This window comes from Sinocyclocheilus anshuiensis, unplaced genomic scaffold (genome assembly GCF_001515605.1).
Source record: "Sinocyclocheilus anshuiensis isolate Anshui unplaced genomic scaffold, SAMN03320099.WGS_v1.1 scaffold996, whole genome shotgun sequence".
NCBI lineage: Eukaryota > Metazoa > Chordata > Actinopteri > Cypriniformes > Cyprinidae > Sinocyclocheilus > Sinocyclocheilus anshuiensis.
In genome coordinates, this window is record NW_015548233.1 from 1 (window position 1) to 10,038 (window position 10,038).

At 35.4% G+C, this 10,038-nt stretch overlaps 1 protein-coding gene across 1 annotated transcript in view; it reads left to right on the forward strand.

Annotated features, from left to right (window-relative positions):
- Nucleotides 1–214: 214 nt before the first annotated feature.
- LOC107654653 (putative short-chain dehydrogenase/reductase family 42E member 2) overlaps nt 215–10,038 on the forward strand; it is a 15,855-nt gene continuing 6,031 nt past the window's right edge. Inside the window, exons 1-7 of the mRNA XM_016441834.1 lie at nt 215–365; nt 2,077–2,460; nt 4,593–4,688; nt 6,769–6,826; nt 7,213–7,331; nt 8,466–8,541; nt 9,850–9,932. Of these exons, the coding sequence (XP_016297320.1) occupies nt 2,116–2,460; nt 4,593–4,688; nt 6,769–6,826; nt 7,213–7,331; nt 8,466–8,541; nt 9,850–9,932 (777 nt within the window). The 5' untranslated portion in view covers nt 215–365; nt 2,077–2,115. The remainder of the gene's footprint in view (nt 366–2,076; nt 2,461–4,592; nt 4,689–6,768; nt 6,827–7,212; nt 7,332–8,465; nt 8,542–9,849; nt 9,933–10,038) is intronic.

The window sequence follows — 10,038 nt, forward strand, 5'->3', positions numbered from 1 at the left end:
TGTTACACCAAATACACAAAATAATGATATTTAAAAAAAGCATCAAATGACCCCTTTAATGTCCATAGAGGTAGCCTATTTTTTATTATTTTTTTTATTATTTTTTGCAGACGGATAAGGTATTATTATGTATTTTGTGCTTCTTGTTCTTCTTTTTCTTCCTCTTCTTTTTATTGAATATTGTTAGATTTAAAAATGAATGACGGAATCATTGAAAGGAAGAGCTGCTGAAGCGATTGGCCAGCGCTGGTGCTGATTGGCTGCTGTGCGGGTGTTTTACTGTAGCGCGCGCAGGTGACTGACAGATGCAGAACATCGTCAGAGACACTGACGGACACAGCACACATATGACCGCTGACTGACAGGTAAAAACAAACCCGTTTGCTTCTGTTTTAAAGTTGATCAGTTATGAAATAAGCACAGGGTGCAGGTGCAGAGAAAGCTGGGACATGCAAATTTAATGACATTCTGGCTATTTGAATAATATCAATTACAGTTCACATTTATTTCATTTCAGTTCTTTTTCGTCTTCACTTATAATGAAAGGTGTATCATTTTAGAGCACTTAAATTAATTATTTTATTATTGATATATCAGTATTTGAGAAATGTGTAGGCTATCATTTCCATTCTGGGTCACACTTTATTTTGCAGAGTTCATGTTTCCAAGTACTTACTAATTACGGAGTAATTTTAATTAACTAAATGCATTTGGTGTGTAATTATTTCTGCTTGTAAATACTCGTTCTTGTTATCAATATAGTAATTAATTATAGTAACCTGTAAGTCTGTGTTGTATGTAACTATAACTTATAGAAATGAAAATGTTTTGGTATACTGTGTGGTCTACAGTATACTGACACTAATATGATTTTTTTTTTCTGTGATGTCTTTCGATTTGCAATGTTTTGTTCATAAATACATGCATAGGAATTTTTAAAATTTGGTAACGGTTTCAAATTATGTTGAATCATAATTTGCAATGTAACCTTAAAGGTCCTATCAAGGTTAAGCTGGAATTCTATTAGATTTTTTGTTTTATCATAATTCTTGTCTTGCTACTGGAAAGTTTAGATAAAGTACAGAGGCATTTATTTCTGTCATTCATCATTTTTTTTTTTGGTCTTGTGTTTGAACCATAAAAATATGTCACACCAACAAACACTAAATTGTTATTGGATTTGATTGGATCAGTGTGTGCTAGAAATTGTGAAAATGTTCCCAATTACTGTTTTCCAATAACTTAAAAAAAAAAAATTGAAATGTTGGTGAGTTTTCTTTATATTTACATATTTTCTTATACTTAAAATTATCTAAAATTGAAGGAGCTGGCTCTTTAGTGTCATAACTTTGACAAAAATATGAGCACATTTACCAATTTACATGTGGAATAAGGAAAAAGAATCATCAGGATAAAGGCTGACCATATCCCTTGATTTATAAATGTTTTCATAGCAGATGTGAAACCTTATGAAAGAGCTAAATAGTATATTTTAAAACATTTTTTTTTTAATTAATTACAGTTTTTCTTGATCTCTCATATGTATGACTTTCCTCTGTGGAACACAAAAGAAGAAATTTCTGAAAAATGTATTTGTTTATTTGGCCATGTAAAGAAAACTCATGGAGTCCAGTGTTTTTTTGGGCTCCACTGATTTGTATTAAATGGACAAAAGCAGTTGAAAGATACAGGTTTGAGTAAATGATAACAAAAGTTTCATTTTAGGGTGAACTATTCCTATTAGATATATATATATATATATATTTAATGTATTATGATTGAGTTATAGTCTGAGGACAGGTGGTTTTATGCCATTTTAGGGCGGTCAAATCACTCTAGTGATCATTTCTGTGGAATTGGAAATGTTGCCTAGTTGCGGGACGTGTGTTGTCCCATGTCTCAAAACTCAATGAGCAGTTTTTGGTAACGGTTAGTGCCCAGCGTGTAAGGAAAAGTTTGGCATCAGCCTCTTTACATGGAGAGGTGAATTATGCATCCATTCACTCGCTCATAGGCAGATCTGTTTCACAGGGGCCGCCCATTCATTAGACTCTCACTGTCTCTGATCGTCCCCAGACTGGACGCAGTGGAGGTATCTGAAGCCACGTGTGCATTATGAAGGAGAACGGGTCCTTGTGTCAGGTGGAGCAGCTGCCCTGTGCATGTCTGCTAGACTGCCACCGGCAGACCCACACCCGCAGCGCCGCAGGGGCCCCGATCCGACACAGAGCCAACGGGGCGGTGGGGGCCTTGTGCAACAGTCCCGACTGTGTGGTGGCCACCAGGCTGGAGGGCTCCGAGCAGGGACGGCATGGGGCCGGCAGGGTGCTGGTCACCGGAGGGGCCGGATACTTCGGATTCAGACTGGGCCACGCTCTGGCAGGCCAAGGGGCCACAGTCTTTCTGCTGGACCTCCACAAGCCGCCTTGGGATATCCCTGATGGAGCCGTCTTCCAGCAGGTAAAGTGAAACCGGAGAGGACAGCATTGGTAATATAGGGTTGAGGGGCGGTTGGGCAGCGGACTGTAACAGAAGCAGATGGGTGCCAGGTGCAGAGGAAGCAAGGTGAGGCAGCACAGCGGCCTCGAGTTTCAGCACAAGTTTTTAAATTGTTTTAAAATTGTTAATAGTCTTAAACCAGGTTTCTGCAGGTTTAGCTCAACTTCTTTTGTTTTTATGGGTTATGGTGTATGAGGATCACATGGTTGGATCAGTGGTTCTTAACTGGTGGGTTGTGGCCCCAAAAATGTGTGCCAGGTCTGTTCTTACAGCAGGGGGAAAACAATGCTCAATGCAACTAACAATATCATTGTTCATGGTTAGGATAGCAAAATAAAAAAGGAGAAAATATGATTGTGCGTCCAATCAAACAACATGGTATTACTTGATAAAAAATTACTTGCTATGCAAAAAGTACACTGACAAGAGATTATTTCTGCCAACCAGTGAAACTTTGAATACTGGAATAGCTTGAATTAATTACTAGGGACCACTTATTTGGTTTTTGATACGATACCAATACAAAGGCCAGTATTGTTGGTATCGATATCAGTATATATTGATACCGATACGATACTTCTAAACTGAACTTTTAAATTATGAAATTTATTAAATTATTAAACTAGTAAAATGGGTAATGAAATCCACTTAACTTTATATTTTAAATGCATTTTAATGTTCAATACGCTTTAATTGCAACTTATTAGGTTATATTTTTGTTCACACATGGTTAAAATATGTTTACTGTAGTGGTAACCATGGAAATCTACAAATAGCTGAAGTACGGTCACTTTAGTAAAACCGTGGTTCATTTTCATAAGGGACTGCCAGTGACAGGCTGTTGCACGCATAAAATGCACCCTTTTTATTCTGACAGTGTACACTCTAAAAAAATGCTGGGTTAAATATAACCCAGCGCTGGGTTAAAAAGGGACAAACCCAGCTGTTGGGTTGTTTTGACCCAGCTGTTGGGTTGTTTTGACCCAGCAGTTGGGTTGTTTTGAACCCAACCGCTGGGTCAAAACAACCCAATAGCTGGGTTTGTCCCTTTTTAACCCAGCATTTTTTTAGAGTGTATGATTTATATTAACATTACAGATTATAACATGCTCAATATGAACTTTTAACATTCAATTTAACTAAATGTGTAATGTGCTACAATTTCAATTAGTTTATTGTGAAATAACTCAAACATATATGTTTTTTCTGTCCTCTGATAAGCATTGCTCTGGGCTGCCGTTCTCAAAAGCATCAATGGATTCTTATGACACTTTTGGGAAGCGCAGCCCTGTTTGAATGCACTGTCAGAAGTGAGTGAACGCTCTGTGATTGATTGGTTCTGTCTTGCAATATTTGCATGTGTTCAGATCAGCAGGTAAAGTTCTGTCCTGCACAATTATTCGCTAACATAGCTTATTTGTCCAATTCAATGCATATCAATGCACAATGCAAATCACTGGTAAAACTGGTAAACCTTAGTATCGATATTTTTTATTTGAGTATCGATACTTACGATACTCGCATCAGGATCGATACGCCCATCCCTATTAATTACATTTGATTACATTTAGAAACTAAAATTGTCAATTTTTGTATCCAGTCTATGTCCCATTAATATGTTTTTCGGATTTTTTTTAATCATAGTAATATGAATAACTTTCATGTTGGATTTGATGGGCATTTTTGCAACTTTTTTTTTTTTGTAACTAATGCTTTTAATACCATGTCCAATGTAAAATATGTGTCCTGAAGCAAAACCAGTTGAGAACCAGTGGATTAATGAAAAGAGTTTGCTGATATATCATCCGTCAATCTAGAAACATTGTCTAAAAGTAATCAAAAAGTAATGATTTAGGCAAATTGTTGTGGTTCTATCTAGGCCAAATCTAAGCTAATTAATAAAGCTTTAATTAATAAACCCCAGTCAAGTATAATCTGAATATTTATTCCCAGTTTTATAAAAATTCAGAAGAAAATTGGAAGAAATATATATATCATAATGAATAATTTTATATTGAGAATATATATTTTTACATAGCTGTTTGAATGGGCATTGTTATGATTCAGTACATCTGTGTGTGTTTTACTTCAAGATTGATATCCGGGATTATGATGCCCTGTATAAGATCTGTGCAGGAGTGGATGTTATTTATCACACTGCTTCCTATGGGATGTCCGGACCTGAACAGGTCAGTATGTTAGTATATACATGTAGAGCATTTTAGTGTGCATAAAACAGGCCATATCACATCATTAAAATTGCTTGCTAAATTACTTAAGTTCATAAGAACTCATATTGGCAGTCTTATGGGTGAAACTTCAATTAGCTTTTAAAGTTCAATTAGCTTAAAATGCTTTCAAATCATTCTTTTATTATATCTTGTAGGCTACAGGATGGATAATACTAGCTTCAAAGTTAAGTGTACTTATGTGTTTAATAATATCTTTATTTAGGACTTGTCTCGTACTCATATTTTAACTTCCCCAATATAATACATTTAGAAATACTGTCAAAATCGGTAAAATAAGTACTTTATAAAAATCATATTTTCTATTAATTATATATTTGTGTTAGAACTGCTATTTTTTCTTGACTTTTTTTCTTTTGATGTTAAGATGTTATGTATGTTATGGTCACTAAAGACCCGGGGCCTGTACCATGAAGCCGGATTTAGCTGGCTAGCCAGGTAAGTTTCAGTTTAGTTTGCACCAATCCTGGGTTTTAGGTACCATGAAAGTGGCTTGGCTTTTAGCGGTGTTCATTGCCATGGATGGTAACTTACACTCCATGGCTAACCTGCTCCGGGGCAGGTTACGTTCTGAGTTAGAGAGCTCAAACTGAAATTGGACCAATCAGATGTGAGAAGTGACACATGTCTGACACAAAAAAGTCACTCCCCCAGTTTCTCTTGCTCCAAATTAAAGGTCACTAGTGCTAAAAAAAAATTGTCTGGCATTAATGATAATTACTTAGAGTTATTTTATATGATTTATATTATTATTAATCCATTACACACAAGCTATTTTAGTTTAACAGTTATTATAAATCATTTATTTTAAATGAATGTTAATATATACAGATCGTATGTAACATAAATAAGCTGTAGAATCAATAGATAACCAGATGTGAGAAGTGACACATGTCTGACACAAAAAAGTCACTCCCCCAGTTTCTCTTGCTCCAAATTAAAGGTCACTAGTGCTAAAAAAAAATTGTCTGGCATTAATGATAATTACTTAGAGTTATTTTATATGATTTATATTATTATTAATCCATTACACACAAGCAATTTTAGTTTAACAGTTATTATAAATCATTTATTTTAAATGAATGTTAATATATACAGATCCTATGTAATATAAATAAGCTGTAGAATCAATAGATAACGCTTTTTAAAAATGACTTTTTAAAAATATGCTGTATATTTCCAACTATATAAACTAACTTAACAAGTTTCACTTGTGACTGAGCAAGATCATTTCTTTTATTTGTCCTCTTTCATGAACAAGTACTTTTTTCATTGTAAATGCATTTAAATTCATCATATTCTTCAATCTCTTAACCTTTAGCGAAACCTTTAACCTTTAACCAAGGCTTGTGATTGGCTGTTCGCCAGTGATGTCACGCATTCATGTGCAGGCGCTCCACAAACTCAGGATCAAAGCCTGAGTTGATAAAGAAAGTTGATGATCAGCATCATGGTACCAACAAAGCCGGATTGGAGTGGTTTGGTTTTGTCAACTTGAAACTAATCCTGTAACTCTGAATTTGTTTATCTACCATCATGGTACAGGCCCCCGTTCACACCAAGCATGATAACTATAAAGATATAGTTTTAAAAATCGTTCTCAATATTAAAGAATAGCATAGTTCACACACCACAACTATAACGACAACGATAAAGAGGAACGATATCGTTGTGATTACTTTCCAGCTGATGAACGATAAAGCACTGACAGCCAATCAGAATCCATCCTGCTCTAACGAGCTCAAGAATTTAAAGCAGCAGACGCGCTTGAGATAATATCGTTATCTTTATAGTTATCGTTCTTGGTGTGAACGGGGCTTAACGTGTTAAGATCCACACAATGAATGATAATCATATATACATTCCATGACGTGATAAATGTCAAAACAGAAAAGTTAAATTTTTTAAGATAGCATTAATGTTATTTTCACTTTGTTATAATTTTGACTGTGAAGGAGTGTACTACTGTCATAATGTGCTGAAGTGAAATATGCTGGCCATATGTTTTCTTCTTCTACAGCTGAGGAGAAAGCAGATTGAGTCAGTCAATGTTGGCGGCACGAATAATGTCATAAACGGTGAGCTGCCACCATTAGATTCACTGATCCTGCAACCATTAGGCCTGTTATTCAAATAATGAGTTTAGCGTCTAATGGTATTTATCATATTTCCCATTCAGTAGTCCCAAGAGCAATTCGATTTAGGCAGATATATAGGCAAATATAGAGAGCTGTCTCATACAGGTGCCGGCAGATTATGAGATTTTCACTTTCGACCAAATTCAATGGTGACGACATGTGTATCTTTTGTAAAGAGGACAATCTTAGAATGCATTGCAACAAGATCAGTGCAATAACTAAGAAAGCGGACACAGCAAAGAAAATCACAAAGTTAAGAAGAAGAATAAGAAGTTGAATTTTCCTCAATATTAGTGTGTGCTGAGTGTTTGGTTGGTGTGTTGTAGTCTGTACGGAGCGAGGCATCTCTAAACTCATCTACACCAGCACAGTCAATGTGGCGTTCGCTGGCCGGCCCATCGAGGATGGAGAGGAAGACTCAGTTCCCTGCGTGCCGCTGGACATGGTGAGATGGACACTGAGTGTGTTAGGATTTATTCTGCATTCAGCCAGTTTAAGTGTCTAAAGTGGACTATCGAAATAAAGTGTAACCAAAAATCCCAATTGCATCTGACTCTTATCTAGGGTTGCATGGACAAGCACTTTAAGAAAATGTGAAAATCTAATCTTCCTTTACCCTTACCCAATTTTTAATCACCACAAACCGATCTGTTCCATTAGTGAGCATTGTGATCATAGGCATCAGATGTGGATGACTTTCACTAGGGATAAGTGTGTCGTGTTGGAGTGAACTCAAGCTGTGCTCCTGTGTGCTCCGCTTCACTGTCCTGAAGAACAGCCTGAAGTTAAGGAAGGTTAATGGAATCGAATTAGTCCACCTGACACCTCACTCGAGTGATGAAGCCCGAAGTGCTACACAAGTCACCTGCTTTTGTCTGCCCAAACTTCATACATGAATACATAACATCTGATAAATCATACAACAGTACAGCTTACACACTCAGATTTCACTGGTGCTCATTTTTGACTGAGATTGACTTTCAGCAACAGCAGGAAAAAAGGGTTTAATATGTACGTATGTATTTATTTATTTATTTATTTATCAGTCAGCAAAAATATGTCCTGTATAAAGTCCCCTCTTTAAAAGGTTGATGTAAAATTATAAGAACTTTTTCTATGGAGTTTGTGTTGTACATTACCATACCATACCATATTTTATCTTATCTTATCTTATCTTATCTTTATTTTATTTTATTTTATTTTATTTTATTTTATTTTTTAATTTAATTTAATTTAATTTAAAAAAAAATTTTTTTTATTTATTTATTTATTTTGTATTTATTTATTTATTTCGCCATGTCTGGACACAAAATTGACCATATTGTTAGGTTTTTTATAATATATTGTGGTTTATAATATATTGAGGTTGAGAATATATATATATATATATATATATACATTTATAAAATTAATTGGACAGAAGACAGTGGACAATTCATAGGTTGAGCATTTTTATTTATTTGAATTGATATCTTATACTTAATTTGAGAACTGATATCCCATAACTAAGTAATTGTATAGTTTGCAAAAAGTTATCAGGTGTTGTCATTTGTTTAATTTTTTTTTTTCTCTCTTCAAGCACATAGACCATTACTCCAGAACTAAAGCTATCGCTGAACACATGGTGCTCGCTGCCAATGGAAGATCAACAAAAGGTACGGAAATGGAAACTTGTTGGTCTCTGAAGTCGATCCTGTTATTGCGCACAATAGCAATAAGCGCAAGTGGTATTATGTACCCTGCTCATATCGTTTGTGTGTGTGTGTGTGTGTCCACTGCTCATGAGGTACTGAGGTAACGGCTGCTATGGTAATGACCACAGCCAGCAACCCAAGCCAACCAGACCCGCTGACACTGTTAAATTTAGACCTAGGCTTAATAATAAAGCCAAGCACTGAGTTTATTTGAAGCTGGCGTGTCTGAAGCTTATTCTGTGTGTTTGGATTCTGTGCTAATAATCACACACCTCCTTGCAGAACATAAGTGAGAAACAACTTTTTTTTATAGGAATCAGGAGCATTGGTAATTTAAGCAATGTGAAATTATATAATTAAATGTACATTTTATCCTTTTTTTTCTGGTTTACTTGTCGAGATCAGTATTAGAGTTATTTGATATCATGATATCATGTTAAACCAAAAAAATAAAACCTGTATCGTCCAGTGTGATAACCCTGCCTGGTAACACTGTGTGCTATGGTTTCCCCAAGTAGCTTGGAGTATCATGAGAATACTGTAGCAGAGGATACTAGAGGAAAACATCTTTTTTGTCTTCATTCAGACAGTGCAGCTAGAGAGAGGACAGGAAGCAAAGTGGTAGAGAGACAGAACCACGAGCCGGGACCCAAACCCGAGTCGTTCGAAGCACAACCGCGCTATCTGCCCATGAGGCTATCATCTGCAACTTTTATTTTGCATCTTGAAGAATATGATGAGAAATTAATTTTCACATTAGAATCTTTTGATGACAGTTTGAGACAGAATCTTTTCAGACATTGTTAAAATCTCTTCTGAAACTTTAGAACCTCTGAGAAGCTGGAAACATTTTCTCTCTTTCATCTTGTAAGAAACAAGTGAGATAATAAAGAGACAATTTTAATTATTTTATTTTAAATTTATATTAAATGCAATTACTTGAACTCTAGAGTGCTTTTTGGGACTTAAGCACCTTTTTATATGTAATTCCATAATTGTGATTGTCTATTTATAGACTTCTGTTGTGATGTTCTGTTGTGATCTTCAAGTATATATATATCTTCAAGTACATTTTTTTTTAAACAAATGTTTAAGATCTGAAGTAAACTACAAGTGCACATTTAAAACAATTAAGCATGCTTATTTGAGTTGATTCAAAGAATAAAAATCTTGTTTAGATTATATTTACCCATCAATTAATTTATTTATGAATATAAAAATAGATCTTGAACAAATTGCTTATGTAATAATGAGGTGTTGTTGCTGTAGGTGGTGGTCTTCTACACACATGTGTCCTGCGCCCTTCTGGTATCTACGGTCCTGGAGAGAGAAGACATTTACACAGGGTGATGGTGAGTCCACTTATTCTCTCGTTCTCTCTCCATCTTAATCCTTTGCCTCCTTTACTCTCTCTCTCTCTCTCTCTCTCTCTCTCTCTCTCTCTCTCTCTCTCGCACA